Raw genomic sequence first — 24,645 nt, 5'->3', positions numbered from 1 at the left:
AGAGAGAGAGAGAGAGAGAGAGAGAGAGAGAGAGAGAGAGAAAGAAGCATCCTGCATGATTATGTTCAAACTGGGGTCCATCCATGAAGGAGGCTGGAGATAGATTTCAGGAAGTCCATGAACTTGGATGGTCAAAAAAAAAAATTACCTCTTTATTTTTAGTAACTGCTGACTGAAATTTAACTTTTCCTTCAGTTATTTAATAATATTATTCTGAGGAGCCCCTAAACTTCACCAGATTGCCAAAGGGGTTGATGACAAACAAAAGAAGTTAACAACCTCTTAACTAGGGCAATCTTATCTAAGTGAAAGGAAGGAGCTTGGAGGACCTGGGAAGGGAAGGTGGATTCAGATTGTGGAGAGCCTTGAATGCCAGGCTGAGGAATTTGGACTTTATATGGTATACATTAGGAATTGCTAAAGGGTTTTGAACTGGGAAGTGATTTATTATAGATATATGTTAGAGAGATTGATCAGCTGGTGGAGTGCAACCTGGTTGGAGAATATTGTAACATAGTAAGATGTATTTTGTTTGGTTTATTATCTTCCAAGAAATCAAATCCCAGCTTTCACTTAGAGAATGTGTGTCTAGATGACATTCATATATGGAAGACACCTGGTTAAGGCCTGCATAATGATACCCTTAGGAGGATGTTAAGCTTTTTTTCCCCTCCCTGAAGCTAATTGCTGCCAAGAAGACCCAGCTGAAGCAAATTTTCCTTGCTGAGTAGTGGTAGGAGACTAGGAGAGGGAGGGAATCTGTAGTTTGGGCATAGTCAGTATGTAACATAGTAGGCAAAGTAGTATAGTAGAAAGAATACGGGATTTGGAGTTAGACCAAACTGGCTTTAAATCCAGTTTTTATCTTATTTCAATACTGTCTGCTTCTGGGCAAGTCAATTCATCTCTCTGGGCCTCAGTTTCCTTATTTGTAAAATGAGAGAGTTAGACTAAGTGAGCTCTAAGGTATCATCCAGTTCTGTGAGGAAAATCTTGTGATTTTCCAAGATCCCTAATTCCAGCTCTAAATTGTATTCTATTTTTATTTTGTACTTACCTTTTGTCTAGCACTTTGCTGGGCTGAGTGGAAGGAAGGTATAAAGAAGTGTAAGTCATGACACCCTCCCCTTCCCAAAGAGTTTACAGATTGGTTGAAGAGAAAAGCCTAACACAAGTAAAGGAATGAAAGAACGTTGTCCGATAGGGTATCACTAAAGACTTTCCTCTGTGGTTCAGATGTTCAGAGAAGGGAGGGATCAATGAGGTCTAGCTAGGCCAGGAAGGGCTTCTTGGTTATCCAGGGGTTGCTAATGGGGGAGAAAAACAACAACAACTTTATTTGTGCTGCAGAGAGGGAACAGATGTTGCTTTGGAGAAGGGGAGCACAGTGTCAACAAAGCCAGCTCAGTTTATACAACGTCCCCACCAAGTCCCAGGCATACAAACATAGTCTTGCTTTCCAGCCCTTCCCCCACATTAGGGATAACACCGCAGTGTTCCTCAACCTCAGCAGGGAATGAAGAATATCAAATCACTGGAAGGTATTTCTGGAGGAGCCAGCCGATGAAGTGAAAGCTGCCTGTGTGACTAACATCAGTGGGCTTGTGTTCTGGCTACTTCCTGCCAAACTGCCTAAGCTTGTTTCTAGCCGGGTGGTGATGGCAGTGGTTTGTGTGCCTCAAGGGGATTAGTGGATGACAAATGGAAGGCTAAAATATCGCCCATACTATTTGGGTTTTGTATGGTCTCTGTGTTCCAAAGAATCATCCAATTCTAGAGCTGGGACTCTAGGATGTCAGAGCTGCTGGGGGTGGGGGGGCATTCAGTCCAGCTCCCTCATAATACAGAAGTGAAAACTTAAGTTCAGAGAAATGAAGGGACTTAACTTGTTCAAGGTCACGCTTTCATTGCTGTCTTAATTTCCTCTGCTCTAAGAGGAAACTGACCAAACATTAATGGAATATTTGAATCCAGGTGGTGGATAGACCTCTTTCCTGGCAAGCAGGGTAGCAAATCAGGCCCTAGGGGACAAGGGTTGTGTCTCTGCGTTGGTGGAAGACATTTCCTCATTTACTAATATCCTATACTAATGAAATCATAAGTCTAGACCAAAAAAAAGTGAATTAAGTTTTTTGTTTTGTTTTTAATGTGTAAGAAGCTTCATCTAAAAGGAATTGGGATTGGACTTGTGATTTCATTCAGTCAGGGAAGGCCTGGGTGAGGAAACTTCCTCTACCAATGCAGGTTGACTCAGCACCTTCTCGGTAATTATGTCTATAAATTTATGAGTTAGAGAGATGCCTAGATAGAGGTGTCAGACTCCTGGCATGTGATGCCACAAATGCTCTGAGGCCCAAATCACATTAAAATATAGTTGTTAACAAAATGAATAAAGATATAATACAACATAGGTAACATTTATTTGTGGTCTTCTAAGTCAACATGGGACCCATAGGGCTTTATTTTGTATTTGAGTTTGGTACTGAGAGATCAAGTAATTTGCCTGGGGTCACACAGCCAGTGTGTATTAGAGGCAGGATTCAAACCCAGATGTTTCTGGCTTTGAGGACTGCTCTATTCATCATACTATTTACTCATCTTCCTCTTTCAAAAATATCATAATTATTTAAAATATTTACATTTCGGTTTTTGAGTCAGGATTTAGGTTAAAATCTCAGCTTTTACTTAATATTTGTGGTAAGACAAATCACTTAAACAAAAAACTTAAAATCACTTCAACTCCTCTGGGCTTTATATATAATAATGGAGTGTGTGTGTGTGTGTGTGTGTGTGTGTGTGTGTGTGTTTTAGGGGCAAGAGTAGGTTGGATTAAATGACCCTTAAGGTTCCTTCTGACTCTAGATTTATGAACTGACTTCATCTTATGCTAACAAATCTATGATCCTATCTATATTGTACCCTAAGGTTTGCCAAGTGCTTTCTTTGCAACAGTCATTAGGGCAGTCAATAAACATTTATTAAGCCCCTACTATATGCCAAGCACTGGGAGATACAAAGAAAAGCAAAGAATTAAGGACAGTCTGATGGGAGAGACAACATGCAAACAACTATATACAAACAAGCTGTATTCAGGATAAATTGGAAATGATCAGCAGAGGGGGAGGCACCAAAATGAAGGATTGGGGAAGGCTTCATGTGGAAAGTAGGATTTTGTCTGAGTCTTAAAGGAAGCAAAGAGGTAGAGAGGAGGAGGGAGAGCACTCTAGGCACGGGGGACAGCAAGTGCAAATGTCTGGGGTCAGGAGATGGAGTGTCTTGGAGGAACAGCAGAGAGGTCACTGTCGCGGCATCCCTGAGTGGGGAGTGGTGAGTATAAGGTGTTAGACGACCCAGAAAAGTGGGGGAAGGGACAGGTTATAAGAGGATTTGAATGGCAAAGGGTTTTCTATTGGATCCGGAGGAGGTAGATAGCCAGTGGAGTTTATTGACTAGGTGGGTGACATGGTCATGCTTATGCTTTAGGAAGCTGAGTAGAGGATGCACTGGAGTGGGGAGACACTTGAGGAAGGGAGATCAACCAGAATACCATTGCAGTTGTCCAGGTGTGAGGTGACGAGGGCCCGCACCAGGCTGGTGGCAGTGTTAGAGGAAAGAAGGGGGCATATGGGGGAGATGTTGCAAAGGTGAAATCAACCGGTTTTGATGTGACTGATTGGATATAGTGGGGGGAGGAGAGAGAGTGAGCCCAACAGCACTGTGAAGGAAGGTAGTGTGAGTATTATGGAGCCAACCATAGGTGAGCTGTGTTGCCCCCTCATTGCAGATCTGTGGGGGTGACGCATAACTGGGGTATGGAAGGAGAAGGGTGGTAACTACAGCTGTTGGATTATTAGACTGGCTGTGTCTTGTTGCCTTTGGCCAGAGGTGGTTGATTGCAGAGTGAGGTTCAGACTCAGGTAAGCCTCTGGGCTCAAGAAGGGTATGACTGCACTGTCTGGATTCTGTCTCCGTATGTCTCTGCCATATGTTGTTGACCTGAGGGAAGGCAGCCAACGGAAGTGTGTTGTCAGCATTTTTTTTGCCTGAATGCTTTATGTGTTGTGCTCGTCCTTGGCATCTTTCCGGGTGGGCAGGATTCTATTTTCCAGTGCAGCAAGTCAGAGGATAATAGATTTAGAGCTGATTCCTCTAAATGCCTTCATTTTACAGATGTGGAAACTGAGCCTCAGTCTCCTCATCTGTAAAATAGGAATAATAGTAGTACTTACCTCGAAGGATTATTGCAAGGACCAAATGAGATAATATTTGTAAAAAGGGCATACATAGCACAGTGTCTGGCTCATAGTAGGCTCCTAATAAATGCTTGTTTCCTTCTTTCTTTCTTTGCATCACCTTTCTCCTCTTTCACGTCTTCCATGGTTCTTCTGTCTTCAAGGTATCTACTTGCATAGATACACAGCTATTTGTTTTCAATTGTAAAAACTATACATAATATAGATAAATGATAGGTATGTTTGGTTAATTTGAAGCATCATTCAATCTCTTCTAAATCGTCCATCCCTCTTTCACTTTCCAGGGAAATTGGCTAATCTTTTCATCTGATCTTTTGGGTTCTTCATCTTTCTTTGTATTTTCTGGTCTGAATTATTTTCTTCTATCCGTTTGGTCACAAGGAGCCGCTTATTGAAGGAAACCAGGGATTCAGAAAGGTAGAGGTGAGGAGAGGGTGCATTCCCTCTCCTCAGAGAGACAGTAAGTAGCCCAGTTTAGGCAGTAATGTGTGGAAAGCTAGGCTGGGATCAGATTGTGAAGATCTTTAAATGCCAAGCAGGGAGCTTTTAATTTTGCCCTGGGAATAATAGTCATTGTCGTTAACCAAGTAGAAGACATGTTCAGCCAGTGCTTAAAGAAAATCTCTCTGGCCAAGAAAGTTAGCAGGTCTTAGGAGTGTGGGTATGAGGGTGGGGGCTTCTGAGAAGTTAGTGAGAAGAAGGGGCCAGTGGCAGTGATTATTGACTCCCTGCAAAGGAGTAGTGAGGCAGCTGTTTATTAATGTGATAAACAACAATAAAGCTTGCTATCTTCCTGGGGCATGTCTTTGGTCTGTGAAAGAGGTCTTCTTGAGACGGTTCAGGGTGATTGACACGGAGAAAGATGATACCACCAGAAGGAACCTGAAAAACACTGTGGTTTTTTTCTCTCAAAAGACTATTTAAATTTTTTTTTGTAAATAGTATTTTATTTATTTTTTGTTTGTTTGTTTTTTGTTTGGGTAATGGGGGTTAAGTGATTTGCCCAGGGTCACACACGTAGTAAGTGTTGTGTGTCTGAGGCCGGATTTGAACTCAGGTGCTCCTGAATCCAGGGTCGGTGCTCTATCCACTGCGCCACCTAGCGACCCCCAACAGTATTTTATTTTTTCCAATCACATGTAAAGATTGTTTTCAACATTCATTTTATAAGATTTTGAGTTCCAAATTTTTCTTCCTTGCTTCCTTCCCTCCCATCTCCCTAAGACGGCAAGCAATCTGATGAAGGTTGTACATGTACAGTCATGGAAACATACTGAAAAACAGTGTTAAGGATTATGAATTCGTGGTGATGTTTTCATTACTGTAACAGATTAAAAGAAGAGAATACAGTTAAGTAGGTTAGGGAACTGAATTTGGCTAAAAGAGAAAAGGATTTGGGTTTCTGGATTACAATTTAGAATATGGGAATGAGCTGCTCTGGGACAGGGGTCATATGCCCTTAACAAGAACTAGCAAAAACATGTAGTTATCTGGAGTCTTGCAGGTCTGATCAGGAGGATTTTTGTCTGAAGATGGTAGTGGAAGAAGAGAATGAAAATTTACCACCACATAGATCTTCCAAACCTGGGATTATAGAGAATAAGGTTCTCAGAGACAATGAGTGAGAAATGAAATGTTTTGCTTAAGGCTACCTAGCTAATTAGTGTCAGAGCCAGGACTCAACCCAGGTCTCTTGGGTTCTGTCCAGTGTTCCTTCTTCTAGATTACAAAGCCTCTGCTGTCCTGTGGATGAGTTCAACACACTTGCTCTAAAGTATATTTGTTTGTTTGTTTGGCCTGGGGGGTGGGGAAGAAAATCTGAGTCTTAAAATTATCAAGTAGTTAAGGAGATTTTCAGGCAGCCAGAAAGAAAAGTTCGGAGTGTCAAAGGTATGAAGTGGTTGAGAAAAATCTCTGAGGACGTCATTACCATGGTGCTGAAAGATTGTTGGAACATTGCAGAATCTTCCATTGAACGTATTCATACAGTGTCTGGAAAAATGTCATCTATTCAGGCCAGATTGTGGGCTTCTTGGAAACACAATGTAGCAAACCATAGATCATAGATTTAGAACTCTAAAGTCCCTACTTCAGAGGTCATCTAGTCCAACTTTCTCATCTTACAAGTAGGGAACCATGGGAAGAACGGTAGCAAAAGAGAGAACTAGAAAGACATGGGAGACAATATCCAATAAAAACCAGGAATAAATCAGATGTCTGTGTACAAATGTACAAAGTATGGGTCATGAGTAGCATAAACTAGAGGTCTTAATGTAGGGAGGCAAATTTGACCTTAAAGTTGCCTTAATGGGCTGGGAGCCATGATTGGAATAAAGGAACAGCAGATCAAAGGAGCAGGAGAGCAGCATTGTATATTAAGAAAATGAACTCACATGAGAAAGTCAGGAACCTGGGTAGAGACAGATGCTGGAAAGCGTATTTATTTGATTAAAGGTCAGTGGAGAATGAAATGGAAATGATTGTCATAGATGTGTACTACAGATCCACTAGAGGAGGAATTGGATCCTGAGTCTGAGGACCCAGATCACAAGCTTGGTGTGGAGTCATGTGAAGGGGGCACTTCAGATATCCAGATGTTTGCTGTAGCTCTCTGTCTGCCAGAAAGCACAGCAAGCTTACTGACACATCATACTGTCTACCTTTTAGAAGGTGGAAGAAGCGATTAGAGGGGCTACTATTCTGAGCTTGATTCTTACCAACAATGACTAGTTGCTGAAATAGAATGATGTTAAATTGTGGGCAAGTGGCTTGTCTATTATAGAGTCCACAGTATAGAAGGTGAAGACAGACAGGCAGCCTCAGGTTCAGCCTACAAGTGGAGAGAGTGGATTTCAAGGCATTCGGAAGGATAGGTAGAATTCAATTCAATGACCTAATATTCTGCAGAGAAGGTCAAACCCAGAGGGACAAGAAGCTCCCCAGAATGAAGTTCTGAAGACATAAGCATAAATTACTCCAGATGATGAAAAAGGGAGACTCTAGGGGTAATGAAAGGCTAATTCAAGAGAGTGGTACATATGGTCCTATGAGACTCAAGTCTGGAGCTCTAAAGACCATAATCAGCTGAGACTGGTGATAAACAACAACAAGAAGGCATTATTTAAAAAACAAAAACAAAAACAAAACCACCTTTTAAAAGCCAGAAGAGAAGCCCGAAGAAGGATTAGGACTGCCTTTTAAGGTGGATGGGATGAGGATAATTGACTCTGGTGAGAAGACTGAGCTATTCACCATTTTTTGTTTTCTTTTCCAAGAAAAATGACCTTTGGATTGGGAAGGAGAGCTGCAGGGTGTGGAGACCTGCTCTCTATGGGGCAATTAGACAGCATTTAATTGCTCTTAATGAATTCAAGTCCCTAGTTCACCACAAACTACATTCTATGGTACTGAAAAAATGGGTAGGCATGATTTTGAAACTGATATGGGTGAACTTTGAAATGTTTTAGAGAATGAGAAGGGTGTCATGGGATTGAAGAGTGCAAGTGTCCTGATTTTAAAAAAAATGATGGGACAGAGTTTGCAAACTATAGCCCAGTGGACCTAATTTCTGTTCTTGGTGAAATTCTAGAACCTGTACTTAAAGGGATACTTCATGAGCGTTTAGAAAGAGAAACATTGAACTCTAAAAGCTAGTGTAATTTCAATAAGAATAAGTCATGCCAGACCAAATGTATTTCTTTGACAGGGTAACTAGACTGATAACTCAGAGTGAATATTGTAGACATAACATAATTCAGTTTCAGCAAAGCATTTGCTGAAAAAGTTTCTCTTGCTATCCTTGTGGACAAGATAAATATAGGCTAGATGATAGGAGAATTCAAAACTGATTTCGTGGCTAGAGTCAAAGAGGAATTGTCGTAAAGAAGGAGAAAGGTGTCTGATGGAGGACCTCAGGGATTTGTTGGCTTTGTGCTTTTCAATATTTTTATCAGTTATTTTGAGGCAGCCATATTTGTCAGATTTTCAAGTGATATTCATTCGGGGGGAATAGCTAACATATCTAGATTGCAAAGTCAGCATTTTTAAAATTTTAGCTAGCCACATTTATCAGCAAAATTGAATAAGAGGAAGTTGAATACAGATAAATATAAGTTACCCGTGCATTAACAATCAATTTCACAAATATGGAGTGCAGAGAGATGCGACCAGAAATTCTATGAGAAAAACCATAGGACCATAGATAGGTTGTCTTGCTAGATGTCATATTTTCCTTCACTGGAGGTTTTCAAGGAGAAGTAATACAGAGGGGGAATTTTTGTTGAGATACAGTCTGGAATAAATGATGTCTGGGGTGCCTTCCAATGCTTAGATGTTTGAAGCAACCTAAGAGGATGTCTACTTCAACCCTCTCATGGAAACTGAGACTGAGGTAAGTTAACTGCCCAAAGCCACACAGGTAGTAAATGTCAATGGTAAGATTTCATCCTAGGTCCTCTGACTCCAGAGTCCAAGGTTATTTCCACTGTACTACATTGCCTCTTTGTGGATTACAAGCTCAATATGAGTTACCAGTATGGCATGGCAGAGCCAAAAATGTCAATGAATTTTCGGGCTATGTTAATAAAGATGGCTTGTCAAGAACAAGAGAGGAAATAGCTGATCTCCGATCTAGTAAGATCCCTCCTGGGGGACTGGGGTTCAGTTCTGGGTGCTCCAGTTCAGGAAGAGCATGGATAAACTCTAGCATGTGCTGAAGAGGAGTGGAGAGTATGTCATTTGAGCATATGTTAAGGAATTGGGAATGATTAGTTTAGAGAGGACATGATAGCAGTCTGTAATGATCTGAAGGGTTACGCTTGGAAGAAGAATTAGATTTATTCTGCTTGGCTCTAAAAAGCTGTTTGAACTGGAAGCAGTGAGTGAAAGCTGCAGGAAGCTGGAGGTACACGCAGGCCAGATGTGAAGAAAAACTTCCAGATGATTAGCATTGTCCAAAGTAGGGTGGGTTGTCTTGCTGGATGTCGGATTTCCCTTCACTGGAGGTTTTCAAGGAGAGGTGACACAGAGGGAGAATCTTGTTGAGATATAGTCTGGAATAAATTATATCTGACCTCCTTTCCAATGCTTAGAGTCCTTGATTATCAGGAGTAGGAGGAGCACTGAGTTCTCTGATTTGGGAATAGAACAATCCCAATGCCTCTGACCGTGGGCATCTCCTTCCATTATAAATGATAATTATCTAATAATACTCTTTAATAATATTTATCTAATAAACTAAGGGCTAGAGTGGACCAAACAAGGGTTCAAGCTAAAGGCCCCGTTAAGTGGACTGAAGGTGGCTTTGGTGGCCTGGATGTATGGGAAATTGGTACTTTTTTAAATAGGCCTTTGAAGGGGCTGTCTTTGAAAAGAAACCATCTATAAAAACTACCGTAGAAGTGGGTGGATTTGAGGAATTACTTTTCCTATGTACGCTGATGGGTGGTTCCAAATCTTTTATCTCACACCCCTAGAATCATAGAATGTTTACACTAGAAGGAATCTTAAAAATCATCAAGCCCAACCCTTTCATTTGACAGATGACGGAACTGGAAACTCAAGAGAATTGGAGTGACTTGCTTAAGGTGATGATTATTGGCAGAGCCGAAACGAAAACCAGAACCCTCAGTCCAGTGATCTTTCTTCTATGCTGTAAAGCCTTTGCTTGTCCCATGGATGATGGGACAAAAACCTCAAAATTCCACACTTTTCCTTCAGTACACTTTTTTGTTTTTAATGGAATTTCACATAAGCTGATGCACTTGGAGACCTTGTGGAAGGTGTTTCTGTTAGCTTGGAAAAAAAAAAAAAGGACCTGAGTGTCAGAATTATGAAGTGGTGGGAGGGTATTTTCATATAACTTAGAAGAGAAGCTTATGGTATTAAAGTAAAGAAACTCTCTGAGGACATCATTACTATGGTACTGAAAGATTGCTGGAGCATTGCAGAACCTCTCATTCAAAATACCCATATGTTGTATGGAACAAGATTGGAGGCTTTTTGAAGGCCAATTTATGAAACAACAAATCATAAAATTCAAGCTGGTAGAGACTTTAGACATCATCTATTCTGACTCATCTGTCTTAAAAATGAGGGCCTGAGGTCTAGAAACGATAAGCGACTAGCTCCAGGTCACACAGGGGAGGAAGTGGTGGAGAAAGGATTTGAACCCAGGGCTTCCTGATTCCCAGAAATTTCAGCATTTTATCCACGCCACCAAATTGTCCCTAATTGTTACAGGTATTCAGAGAATTCTGAGAAGATGGAGGGAACTAGTACTTATTTTTCATATTGAACCAATTGAGTGTCTGATAATCAGTGCGGGGAAGACAGTTTTCTATATGTCCTCTTTATTTTTTAATTGAATGCTTTTTAAAATTTAAAACAACATTGAACATCACATTGAATAAGTAACCATTGACAGCTTAATTAGGACAAATAAAGTGTCAAATAACTACTTTTCTATCACTCTTTTTAAATACTTTGCATTCAGGACACTTTAATTACTCTCAGTTTTCCTAGTCATTATAAGTATGTAATGCATTCTTTTGGCTCTACTTGTGCCACTTTGAATGATTTCATAAAGGTCTTTCCAGGCTTATCTGTATTCCTTATACTTGTTGGTCTTAATGGCGTTATAGGACTTCATTACATTAATGTGCCATAATTTATTTAGCCATCTCTCCTATTTTTGGATATTTAGGTTATTTCTAGCTTTTTACAATTACCATTAGCTATTTTGTAAAAAGAAATAAAGTTTTAATTAGGGTTAGGTTATAATTCTTAAATTATCTCTCTTCAATCTGTTTTCCAGGTCAGTTGTTTTTTCTGTGAGATATTTTACATTTTCTCCTTTTGACTTTGATTATTTCTTAATGTCTCATGGAGTCATTAGCTTGTGCTGGCCAATTCTAATTTTCAGGAAGTTATTTTCTTCTTAGGTCCCAGAGGGTACATAGCAGGTCACAGCTGTGACCAGGAATTTTGGTGCCTGGGCAAAATTCAGTTGAGGAGGGAGCTCAGACTTTGGGGCATAAGATTCTTCAAGACTGAGGCACCACTGTGGGTTGGAGGAAGAAGGAGACCCCAGGATGGCTCCTCTGGGCAGAAAGTCTGGAATACCATGGTTGGAAAGGCTGCTAGGGGAAGGAGGAGGATGGACTGGATAAGGAAAGCTCACTGGGGGTTTAGGAAAAATCCTCAATGGAATATCTCAATATTACCATGAGTCCTGGATATCTCTCACAAAAGGTATAACGTGGGTCCCCAGGCCCAGCAACACAACTCAGGGCAAAGAAAAACAATCCTCCCCAGCTGGAAACCACTGGGAGAGGGAACAGGCAATTCCCTAGAATCTAGCCCATGCCTTCAACCCCTGACTCTTGTTGGAGAAGACAGGAAGATAGAGGGGGCAAATTGGGGGTACGCTAGTGGGTCCTGGGAGGAGGGTGCTATGGCAGCTGTACTCTGAGGATGGCATTTGGTCTGGTAGGTTGGAGGACTGTTGCAGTGAGGGATTGTATACCCTTAATGTCACTTGGGACAAAGCCCCACCGACCCACCCTAACTGTGCTTCTTCATAAAGTCATTGATTTATCAGAAACTGAGTTCTACCATCCTGTGTTTTACAGCATTTTACAGAGCTTCTGGATGAGTTTTCCCAGAATGTCCTGGGCCAGCTTTTGAATGACCCCTTCCTCTCTGAGAAGAACGAGATGATGGAGGTGGAGCCATCTCCAGCCTCTCCTGCTCCTCTCATCCAGGCAGAGCATAGCTACTCCCTGTGTGGGGACTCCCGGCCTCAGTCCCCGCTCACCCACATCTCTGCTGAAGATACCTTCAATGAAGGTAAGGGAGAAGCAGAAGAAGGCTGGTTTGGATGGAAATACTGGACTGTGCCGGGTTTGGGGGATAGTGATGAGCTGGGCTTTCTCATTGGCTGCGAGCACTTTCTTTTGGGAGCTTTTTGAGAGCAGAGGCAATATTTATCTATTGTTACCATTTGCAGACATTCCTATAGCACCCATTGTGTGTAAAATGTCAGAGCTAGATTATCGCATAGACATAACCAACCATATATCTAGAAGCCCCTATGGTGCTGAGACTTCTAAACCTCTCCTGAGGTCCCTCTCCACCTCAACAGGCAATTTAATAGTCTGGGGTGGGGGCCCCCAGGTTTGTGGCATAAGAACCAGAACGACAGCATCTTTCTCTGCCTGATCCCACCCTGGTGCCCAGACCCACTGCCTCTAAGGACAGAAGATCTGGGATTAGGAGGAATGATGACTCCTGAGGGCCTATAGTATTCAAAAAAGAGCGCTCACTGCAATTCTCACCAGTGCCAGCTCGAGAGGGAAAATAGCAAGAGAACGCAGAGAGAAATGTCCTATTCCCTTATCTCCCATCCAGTATCCCTATGAATTTCTCGGAATCTTCTAAGAGTCTTAGAAAAATCTTTATTTAGGTAAGCCTTCGGGCTAGTTTGTGTAATGTGCTGGGTAGAAGGGAGAAAGCGAATGGAAGAGTTATATCTGGGGGCTTTGTGTCTTGGGTCCCTGGAACAATCTCTAAATTCATCGTTACAAGAACCTATTGGATATAGTAAATCCTTATTATTTTTTTGAAGGGCCATAAGCGTTGTATTTTAGAGGGTCTTGTTTATCTCTTGTATCACTAATACCTAGCACACAATATTGCCCTATCTGTTGAATTGGTATATTTCATGGATATGCTATTTTTGTTCCACGTATGGACTGGGCAGCATTCCAGCACATGCCTGGCTGGCTGGTTTAGGCTGTTGCTTGTATTTCCTGGCAGTCCAGGGATATGACACATTGACTGATTTCCTCAAACTGAAACATTGTGCCTTTCCACTTCTTTTTCTGAACTCCCTTTCTACAGTTGTCATATCCCTACAACTGCTTAGGTATCCTTTTCTCTCCTGTTCCCGGGACACCCCAGCTGTTCTTTGTAATAGCATGGCATGGATTCTTGGAAGAAAAAACTTCCTAACAATCAGAGATTGTCCCAAAGTGTAAACATGGTCAGTTTCTCATTATTAGAGGGTGAAAGATGGATAACATTTTGGGGGGAGCAGTGTGGTGTAGTAGAGGTAACACTAGCCTCAAAAATGCTACTTAATAATTGTGTGTCTTTGTACAAATCACTTTCTCGTTCTGGGACCCAGTTTTCTCCGGTGTCAAAAATAAGGATGTGGTTGGGTTTAATAATAATAACTTAAATAGAGTGCTTTCAGGTTTACCAAGTACTTTTCTTCACAATGACCCTGTGAGATAATAGTACAAATATTGTTATTCCCAGTTAACAGATGAAGAAACTGAGTCTGAGAGATTAAATGAGTTGCTCATGTTGACCTGCCTGGTGAATGTCTGTGGTCAGATTTCAAACCTAGGTCTTCCAACTGTCCAATGTATGTGCGGTCTTTTGAATGATCTCCTAGGTGATCAGTAAAGTTCCTCCTAACTCAAAATCCTTTGATCATTTGTCAGGAAATTTGTAGAAACAAGTTCCTAACCTCATAAGAATGAATTAAGGGTTTAACCTTTATTCTGAAGCAATAGGCAAACAGGGGAAGTGTTAGAGCAGGTCTGATCTAAAGCTATGCTGTTGGCTGATTATTCCAGGAGTAGTGTGCAGGTATGGAGGGATGAAGCCCTGGAGACTGATAGATGAGTTAAGATACCACTGTAGTAATTCCAGGTGAAAGGTATTAAAGGCACAATTTTGGGAGATGACAATTAGAATAGAAAGTAGAAGGGATACATAGGATTCATTACACTTGCTAAGACATGGTTTTGCTTGTGGTTTGTTTTTCGGTGGGTATTTTGGTATGTATGTAGAGGCTGGATGGCATGGTGAATATATAGGCCTGTTTGAGGAGTCAGGAAAACCTAGTTAGAGTTCTGCCTCTGACCCTTCCTAGGTGTGGGATTCTGGGTAAGTCATTTAACCCCTCAGTGCCCCCAAGCAACTGTACAAGTTACAGACTAATTGTCTATTTGCATCAGTGAAGGAATTTCTACACATTTCCCACACTGATAAAATCATAGGTTCAGACATTGATAGAGATATAACACACGGATGTAAAAATATACGAAATAAAGAGAAAGATCCAAGAGGTCTTTCCTGATTCCATTAGCTGTTAATGCATTCTTGTCCCTGAATTTACTTTGTATTTATTTTGCATATATTCTGCATTGGTTTCTCTGCATGTGTTGTAGTTCTCTAGCCAGGAAAGGGGCTCTCTAATATTATATATTTGTATCCCAAGTACCTAGTACAGTGCCTAGTACACATTACGCAATACTAATTGATTGATTAGATGGAATGGATCATACAGTCATAGGACCTCGAACTGACGGGATCTCAGAGACCATCTAGTCCAAGCTACTAATTTTTAAAACTGAGGAAACTGAGGTCTAGAGGGCTTAAGCAACTTACCTGAGATCACACAGGTAACTTCATAGACAGGATTTGAACCTGGGTCCTCTGATTCCAAATTCAGTGCTCTCTCTAGTATACTGATATTACCTTTCTTGGATTATAGTTTAGATTGAAGATCTTGGTTTGAATATTACCTTTGGCACTGGCTTACCACATGACCCCGAGCAAGTCACTCAACTTTTCTGGGCTTCAGTCACCTCCGTAAGACCCATCTGCTAAATAAGTCATAGATGAATTTTGATCTGCCTATGTAGAGGAAATTTCTATACTGAGAATTTTATCTCTAAATTTCTACACTGATGAAATCATAGATCTTAAGCATTGTTGTGCTTGTGAACGAATGTAAATACACATACGTACATAAAAATCTTGTCTTTTTAATTGGATTGTTAAGCTCTCTGAATTTTTTTCCCCATCATATGTTCTAGAATGATGGTGGGCATGAATGAATAACTGTTGACCTCAATAAACATATTGAGGAATCAGATGGATGGGGATGGGTCGATGTTATACTAAGAGGCAGCTAGCTGACAAAGTGGATAGAGCTCTGGGCCTGGGGTCACTAAGACCTGGGTTCAAATCCAGCTTCCAACACTAGCCCTGTGACTTAGGGTAAATCACCTATTTTTTTTCTTTTGCCTTGGTTTGCTCATCTGTAAAATGGGGATAATAATAGCTACCTACCTCCCAGGGTTGTTATAAGAATCAAATGAAATAATTTTTATAAAGTGCTTAGTACAGTGCTTGGCACATAGACATTAAATAAACGCTTGTTTGCTTCTTTCCTGTACTATATTTTAATTGGCATAGGTAACTCCTAGGACGGTTAATGATTTAATTCCACAGATATTTATTAACTTTTTACTGCAAGGTACTCTGTTAAATGCTAGAAGTGAAAGGAGAGAAGACGACATTGTTCCAACCCTCAAGGTGTTTACATTTTGCTGGAATTTAGGCTGTTATTTAGGATTCAGGTTCAGGGGAACAAGACTCTGAAGCTTTAAAGTTCGTGTTTCCTTTTTCTCTGGGCCTAGTGTGTGTTTTCGCTGTGCTGAGTCTAAATGCTATGTGAAATTACTCAAGGGAATTTAGCTGAATATATGCAATCAGTCTATTCCAGTAACTCTGTGTGTGTGTGTGTGTGTGTGTGTGTGTGTGTGTGTGTGTGTACACACGTAATACGTTAAATCTTATCAGGACTCATCCGATTCTCTTACAGGAAACATCTCTCGTCATCCGTCCAAAAGCACATGACATTCAGTTGTTCCAAGTGGGTGTAGTCCTCCACTTAGGATTCTCATGGGGGAGTGCTAGGGTACAAGAGATTTTATTGATTATTTACAGAAAACAGATGCAACATGTCAAATATTTATGTAATTACAGTGTAGAATAGTGGAGTTAAGACCCCGGACTCAGGCAGATCCTGAATCTGATATTGCTGGAAACTGATGGGGATTGTAATAATATTTACACCACGTACCTCATGGGTTTGTTGTGAGCAAAGCAGTGGCAAACCTTAAAGAGATGATGAAGTTTGAGTTGTTATTACCACTTTCTATAACTCCCTGCTACCTAGAATCCCAAATGCTGTGTATGTAGAATAGAAACTGGCCTTTTTCTTCCATATAAGCATGCCTCCTTATAGGAATCAAGAGAATAAGGCATGAAGAGAAGAGCTGAGAATGTATTAAGTAAATTAGATAAGGTGATATAATGATGGAGAAAGTCTGCCTAGGAGACTGGAGGCCCCATGTTGAGCTCTTGCCTGAACCAATCATATTTTTTTTTGTGCCTACACATGGATAATTATTTGAAAGGGGGCAAATCCCATCACATCTTGGTGCCCCAATTTACTTCCTTATAAAGTTGGTGAAAATGCCTTCTCTTTCTCTCCTCTTATGTCTGAAACTAGTAAGCAGGTTTTTGATCTGATAGTACTTTACTGCCTCCTCTAAAGCTTAGCAGTTCACATCCAAATGGTGGACCTGAACCTGTTAGAAGAAATGAGTACTATGTATTCAAGAATTTATTGCTTTTTGTTTGTGTTTATTATGCTTTCCTTGTATTCAGACCATCTTTTTCTTATGCTATAATACCCTAATCTGACCCATAGTGAATCTTTCATTCTTAATGTGAAAAACCTGGAATGCAGGTGGTAGCACCTCCTTTGTGAGGATGTGAGCGTTATCGGCATGAGGATGTGAGCGTTATCGGCATTAGGATAATAATCATCAAGCCTTATCTTTTCAACCAGAAAAAACTGGTATGCACGTTGGCAAACATTTGAAGTATACCAGACAATATGTCAAATCACACACTTGTTGGTGCACGGTATATATTGGTCTTGAGGATAAGAGTGAGCATGAAGGAATGAGGAATGTCGGTCTCAACAAGGTTAGACATATAGTCTCCTAACGTTGACTTTCTTTAGGAGTTATTTCTTCTCCATTCTCTACCCCACCACCCCCAGGCTTCATTTTAGGTCAGGACCTTTCAGTAGGTAGAAGACACAAATCAGTAGTCAGTTTCAGCTCAGTGATCTGATGATGCATTATCGAATGTTTGAAATCAATAAGTATTTATTAAGCACCTACTATATGCCAATTTGCTTGAAGTTTAGTTCAGTTTTGACTTTTACTCGGTATTGAACAGTTAACAATTATAAGTTACAAAATAACACCTTGGTTAGGTTACTTTTCCATTTTGGGCCTCAGCTTACAAAATAATTGGTTTGGTCTAGACGGCCTCTAAAGTTGTCTCCTTTTCTAAATTATATTTATCTATATGATTATATATTATATATTTATCCATATTATATGATATTCCTGGTCTTTAAATGATTTAAAATTTTAAAAATTATCTGTTCTAAAAACAACTTTCTTATTAAAGTACCAACAAACCTAATTGTAGGGGAAAAAAGTTCTGATCATAGTAACAGTGTGGTGTTTTGAAAAGTTGGGGGCGGCAGAGAAGAACTAGGTTCAAATCCTGCCTTTGACATTTACTAGCTGTATAACTGTGGGTGAGCCACTTAAATTCTCAAGCCTCGCTTTCCTTATCTGTAATTTTGTCTGTAGTACTTACCTTCATTCAGTTCAACAAGCTTCCATTAAGTGCCCACTATGTGTACTTAATGTTAAAGGGACTATGTCTTCCAGGGGTTCTACTTCATAAAGTTATTGTAAGACCCGAAGGAAATGATGTCTGTAAAGTGCTTTTTAATTCTTACAGTACTATAGAAATGTCAGCCATGTGGATAACCATGAGTATGATACTTTACAGTTTCCAAACACTTTATCATACTGGGTGTCCCCAAAGTCTTAGTGCAGTTTTAAACTCATAAGGCTTGCGGATAGCTTGTTTATTATTTCATTTTGTCCTCAGAACTGCCCAATGAGGTAGGTAGGACAGATGTTATTATTCCCATTTTTATAAAGCTGAGTTTCAGCTTAAACCTAGGTCTTAAGATTCTGAGTCCATTAATGTTCAGACAGTGATATTCCTATAATTTCACTGTAACCCGGGAGAAGTATCACAAGTAACCCTACTACAAGGTATGCCCATCAAAGAGGATTTAAAGAAACTGCTCTTTGTGGACCTATGAAAACTTGACTTACAAAAAAATACTGTCATAGAAACCAGACTCTTCTATATTTAGGCATGAATTGAAGCCACAGATTCTTCTAAAACATAAAAGCCGAAGAATTTAATGTGGCCAAGAAACCACGGGAGCCAATCTTGGGATGACTGACCCACTAAAAAACCACCAGGAGAATGAAAGAAAGACAGTAACCACATCATGCATAACCCAATGTCGAAGTGTCCAAGGCAACCAGCTAGTTTCTAGGCAAGCCTTTCCCTTATAAGGAGGATCTAGAAAAACCAGCAAGGGTCTGGGCTAAGATGATGTAGGTTTCTGTGAACATTCTGGACTTTCTTTTGCTTTTTATCAGGAAATGAGGCCAGCAGATTCTGGCTGCTCCGCAAGTTGTAGATTTCCCTATGTGACCATATCTACCTTATATAAGCTTTGCACTGAACAAAGACTTTTGGGACATTACATTTTAGTTAGAATCAGACTTTTCTTTTCAACTAGTATTCTGTGGTGCACACACTCAAACCTGATTTTTTCAATGTTCCATAATATTCATGCTCAATACCTGCTTCCCTCCTCAGACCTCACATAGCACTCAATTTCACACCTCTTTAGTGTACCATCTGTACATTGTTGTGCATTATAGTGATTAGTACCTTATCAATCCATGAGCATTTATGAAGTGCTTACTGTATACCAGGTTCTATAATAGATACTGGATATAATAGTAGTAATAATAATAATAACTGGCATTTATATAGTGATTTTAAGTTTCCAAAGCACTTTACAAATATTATCTCATTTTAACCACACAGTGATGGGGAGAGGTAGGTGCTATTATTTTACCCAGTTGGCAGACAGAGGTTAAGAAATTTGCCTAGGTTCACACAGCTAATTTAAGTATCTGAGACCTGATTTGAACTCAGGACTTTCTGACTCCAGGTCCAGTGCTTTATCCACTGTTCCACTTAGCTGTCTGTGTCTCTCTCTATATATTCATGCATGTAAATATGTATGCGTATATGTATACACACAGATGTATATATTTATGTATACATGGAGAAACACATGTGTCTATACATATATATACCCCCCACATGTATGTGTAGACATATATGTGTGTGATGAATGTAGTAAGAAAAATCAAAGTCCCTGCCTTTAAGGAATTTGTATTCTATTGAGAGAAACCATATATACACATGTAAGTAAATGCACTATATATATCAAGTAAAATTCAAGATTATTCTTGATTCTAAACTCCCTGAGGTTAGTGAACATCTCATTTAAACTTGGTATCCCTTCCAATGCCCTGTGGGTTTTTAATGTTTTTTTAATCAATTGTTCTCCTTCATTGCAGTTTGTCTTGGTAATTACAATCTAGGGTTGTGACAGACCAGTACAAGGAAAATCAATCGACCAACATTTATTAAATACCTACTGTGTGCAAGAGCACTGTGCTAAGTGGATGGGCACTAAGAGAGATAGAGAAAATTAGGCAGTCTTTGCCATCGTGGCACACACATAGTCAAATAGAATAAAACGAGCATAGTGCAGTGCTTGGTACATAGTAAGTGCTTAAATATGTTTATTAATTAATACAACATATATACTTATGAATGTCATTATGTATGAGATCTCTGATTTTGGTCAATTCAGGAACTCCTTCCACCTGATTCAGACTGGAACCTGTCTATGACTTATAGTCTTTGAAAGTTGCTTGAATCTCAGGGAGGTTGTCACTTCCACATTGGTATTTGCATAACTAGTAAGTATAAGAGGTAGGATTTGAATCCAGAACGAATTCCAAAGTCTAATTCCATACTCCTTCTCTTATGACCCAGTGGCAATATCAATGCCCTTCATTCCCTTGAGTTTCCAATGATGTCCTGTTGCTTTTAAGTGTCCATCATTATGTTCTGCAGTGATTTCAGCATTTGGAGGGGTGGATGGAATAAGCATTTATTAAGTGTCTACTATGTGCTAGATACCGGGCTAGTTTCAAAAATATCATCTCATTTGATATCTTATTTCCATATAATTGTTTTACAGCAATAAAATAACTGTCATTTAAAGTTGGCAACCTGTGTGTGATTTTGGTGGAAAGCAGGGAGAATATGCATGAATATTACTTGTCTAGAGAGGATGGAGTGATTAATATAAATAATTATAAACAACCGCCATCTTTCTTTGGATTAATCCAGGAAGATATCCAGGAGAAGGTATAGTTTTGAAAGCTGTTAGAGGGGAGAGGGACAACTTGGCAGGGTGAGATGGGAGGGACACACTTTAAATCATAATCTAGTTTTCAAAAGCAGGAATGGAACAATTAGAATGTCATCCTGAGATGAGCAAGATTGATTGGGGGGAAGTGAATGGAGTTGGTGCAAGGTGGATGGTAAACAAGCATTTGTAAAGTGCCTACTATGTGCCAGGCACACAGGAGGTTGAGGTAGCTAGGTGGCTCAGTGGATAGAGTGCTGAGCTTGGAGTCAGGAAGACTTGAGTTCAAATGTGGCCTCAGACACTTACTAGCTGTGTGACCCTGGTCAAGTCACTTAACTTTCTTTGCCTTAATCCACTGGAGAAGGAAATTCACTTCAATATCTTCACCAAGAAAACTCCATGGACAGTGTGGTCCATGGGGTCATGAAAAGTCATAACTGAATGTCTCATGATATACCTGAACTGAACAACAACAATGTGCCAGGCTTTGCAAATATTATTCATTTGATCCTCACAACAACCCTGTGAGAAGTAGGTATTATTATTATCCCCATTTTACAGTCAAGGGAACTGAAGCAGACAGAGGTTAAGTGACTTACCTGTGGTTACTTAGCTAGTAAGTGTCTGAGGCTGGATTTGAACCCAGGTTTTCCTTATGCCGGGTCCAGTGATACATCCATTGTGCTACTTAGTTGCTTATTTAGTGTAGGGGGTGGCATTTAAGATGAAACAAAGACAGTAAAACAGTATAGAAGGTCATAGGCTCATGAATTTAGAGCTGGAAGGAGTTTAGAAGTCAGCTAGTCCAACTTCCCCATTTTACAGATGAGGAAACTGAGATCCAGAAAGATTAAATGACTTGCTGAAAGTCACACAAGTAGCAAGTTGCAGAGTCAGGATTCAAATTCAGACCCCATGACAAGTTCAGTATTCTTTCTGGTGTGTCATGGAAGTTTTTCTAACATATACCGAGGAATTTGAATTTGATTCAAAGTAGAATTCAACCCTGAGTGCCTAATTAAGGATTCTCAAAGGCTTTGCCCCTGGAGAGTGAGCTCTGGAAGCGCAAAGCTGGAAAAGCTTTTATATGGAGCCAATTATCAATTGGATATCTGTCATCCAAGGAACCAGACCTGTTAAGTTTAGGTGGTTCATCAACAGAAGATTGGCCACAAGGTAATGAGAATTTTGTCTTGTTTTGTGTTTGTTTGTTTGTTCTGGTCACCCAAAGTCTGGAAGCTGACTTTTTTGGCCACTAAAGCCAAAACAGAAACAGAAACAAAACAAAACTGCATTTTGCCAAGAAAGGGAGTATCTACACTGATGAAATCAAGTTTTAAAATACATATGATGGAAGATCACTGGAGCCTTCAGATGGAGACTAGTATGTTTGGGGGAATGGAAAATGAGAAAAACATGGCAAATGGTGGTAAGGTGAGTGGAGGGGGTGGAGTGTTAAGAGGAGGTAAAATAGTCCAGATGATAACTAGCTAAGGATGATAGCAACATGGATGGAATGAATGAATGGATGTAGGAAGTGATGTAATTTGTGATGCAATAGGATTTGACACTTGATGGAGTGTGCCAAGAAAAGAATAGAAATGATTCATTGTTTCCTCAGGTTTCTAGCTTCTAGTGTGGAAGAAATCTGGCTTTTGTTGACAATACTTGGGAGGATAGGGGGAGGAGAAGAGTTATGGGTAGGGAAGGTGACCAGCTAGGTCTAGTTTGATTTCTTCAGTCCAATATATCTTGCAAAGAGAGCAGTGTGTAGGACTGAAGAGTTGAAGGGGAGAAGGAGGAAAGACAGAGAGAGAGAAACGGGGGGGGGGGAGAGAGAGAGATAGAGAGGGAGAGGGGGGGAGGGAGGGGGGGGGGGGGGAGGGGGAGAGAGAGAGAGAGAGAAGAGGGGAGATTGGAGAGGAGGAAGGAGGGAGAGAGACAGGAGAGGGGGAGAGAATATATGAGAATGAATCATCAGTTCAGACATGGTAACTCAATCTCCTGGCACAAATGAACTAAAGGAAGAACCTGATCAGATATCCGCTGTGTTGAGTGATTATGAATTTCTGCCTTTGAATATAAAGATATGGTCTTTCATCACCCTCCATTCATTTCTTTGTATTTCCATTTCCCTTTCTGCTAAACAAGGGGACTGCAATGTTTCTTTGCTAATAGTGTCTCTTTTGTCTGCTTAGAGCTCTGTGGTCTAGTAAAACAGCCTATGAAAACAAAGTCCCTAGCTATATAATTGCAGACACTGAGTATTTTCAGACAAACCTCATTTTTTCACTTACTGCTGGGGCAAGGGAGGGAGGCTGTATAGGAGATGGCTTTTGCTACTGAAGATTCTGCTTGTATACCATACCAAAGAACCTGATACTGTATCAGACTTTCAGTTAATATTCAATAAATACTTGGAGGAATGAATAAATATGATTTCAGAAAACTCCTCCCTGCCTTAAGCACAATACAACTTAGTTGGAGAGACATGCTATAGACATTAGAAACAGTACATCAAATAACAAGCAAACAAACATGATGATATTGTTATGTGCTATATGCCTAAGTGCATATGGGAGGAAATACTCTTAGAAGAAGTAAGTCTCCTAGTAGGTCTTGAATTGAACATTCTCCCTCACTTGGAGTCAGCCCAGGATTCTGTATAATAATTTGTAAACTCAAGGAACAGAGAGAGAATAATATAGAAGGGAATCCTGTACCCTGTATATTGAGTAATATTGTGGGTGTACTGTGATGGCCCAGGGTTCAATAAACTCAACTACCAGAGGAAAAAAAGTCAGTTTGGCAGAAAGGAGGTTCAACATTCATTTATACCATATGTCAAAAAAAAAATACCAATTAGAAGAGTAACCAGATATGTATTATTTAAAAAAAAAATAAGTATTTTTTAGGACTATGACTAATGGAATAATTCATAACCAAATAAGAGTTAGAGATGACAAAAGAATAAATAGACAGTCTTCATTATATAAAATTAAGAAAGTTTTTGTATGCACAAAATCAATGCAACCAGAATAAGAAAGGAAACTGTTGATTTGGACACAAATCTTTATACCAAATATCACTAGTAAAAGTCTGATGTCCAAGATGTACATATGTACATACATACATACATACATACATACATATGTAACAATAAGAGCCATTCTCCATTAAATAAATGGGGCAAAAGATATTAACAGTTTTCAAAAGAAGAAATATAAATTATTAACAAGTATATTAAAAATGCTTCTAATCATTAATGAGAGAGATGCAAATTATCACAACTCTGACATTTTACTTCATACTCCTCAATTTGGCCATTGTGATAAAAGGCAAATGGAGTTGGAAGACAGGAATATACTGTTAGTGAAACTTATAATTGGTCCATCAATAAAAAAAGTTGTTCTGTGTATTAATTTTTTTTCAATTATCAAGCATTCATTTTTTTTTCTCCTTCCCACCTCTCTCTGCCCATTGGGGGGAAAAAGGAAATATAAAAGTATTGTATCATAAGCATGGACAGCTTTGATGGCGCAGTAAATAGTTCTTCAGGCCTGGAGTCAGAAAGACCTGAGTTCAAATGTGGCCTCAGATAACTTACTAGCTGTGTGACCCTGGGCAAGTCACTTTACACTGTTTTCTTCAGTTTCCTGAACTGTAAAATGAGCTGGAAAAGGAAATAGCAAACCACTCCTGTATCTTTGCCAAGAAAATCCCAATTGGAGTCACGAAGAGTCTGACATGACTGAAATGACCGAACGACAATAACAACAACCAACAAGTAAGCATAGTCAAGCAAAACAAATGTCCGCAAAGGTCACACCTAAAAATGTGTTTGTCATTCTGCACGTGTCTCTCTGTCATGAAGTGGCCAGCAATCTTCATCATCAGACCTCTGAAATCATGGTTGGAACACTGTGTTAATCAGTGTTGTTGTTCTGATTTTTTTTCCAATATTGATATAATAGGTAAGGTGTTCGGCTGGTTTTGCTCACTTCATTATGGTTCAGTTGATACAAGTGTTCCCGGGCTTCTGTGAAGCCACCTCTTTCTTCTCCTTTTCTTTTCTTTTCTTTTCTTTTCTTTTCTTTTCTTTTCTTTTCT

At 39.9% G+C, this 24,645-nt stretch overlaps 1 protein-coding gene across 2 annotated transcripts in view; it reads left to right on the top strand.

The window, feature by feature from the left end:
* The window catches only part of CREB3L2 (cAMP responsive element binding protein 3 like 2), a 164,596-nt gene that overhangs the window by 77,244 nt on the left and 62,707 nt on the right, over nt 1–24,645 (top strand). For both annotated transcript variants that reach the window (XM_027842331.1, XM_027842330.1), the window contains exon 2: nt 11,885–12,101. In XM_027842331.1, the coding sequence (XP_027698132.1) occupies nt 11,885–12,101 (217 nt within the window). The remainder of the gene's footprint in view (nt 1–11,884; nt 12,102–24,645) is intronic.

Source organism: Vombatus ursinus, unplaced genomic scaffold (assembly GCF_900497805.2).
Source record: "Vombatus ursinus unplaced genomic scaffold, bare-nosed wombat genome assembly UNPS02014870.1, whole genome shotgun sequence".
Taxonomy (NCBI): Eukaryota; Metazoa; Chordata; class Mammalia; order Diprotodontia; family Vombatidae; genus Vombatus; species Vombatus ursinus.
The sequence above is the reverse complement of the archived record's forward strand: the minus strand, read 5'-3'. Positions and strand labels throughout refer to the sequence as shown.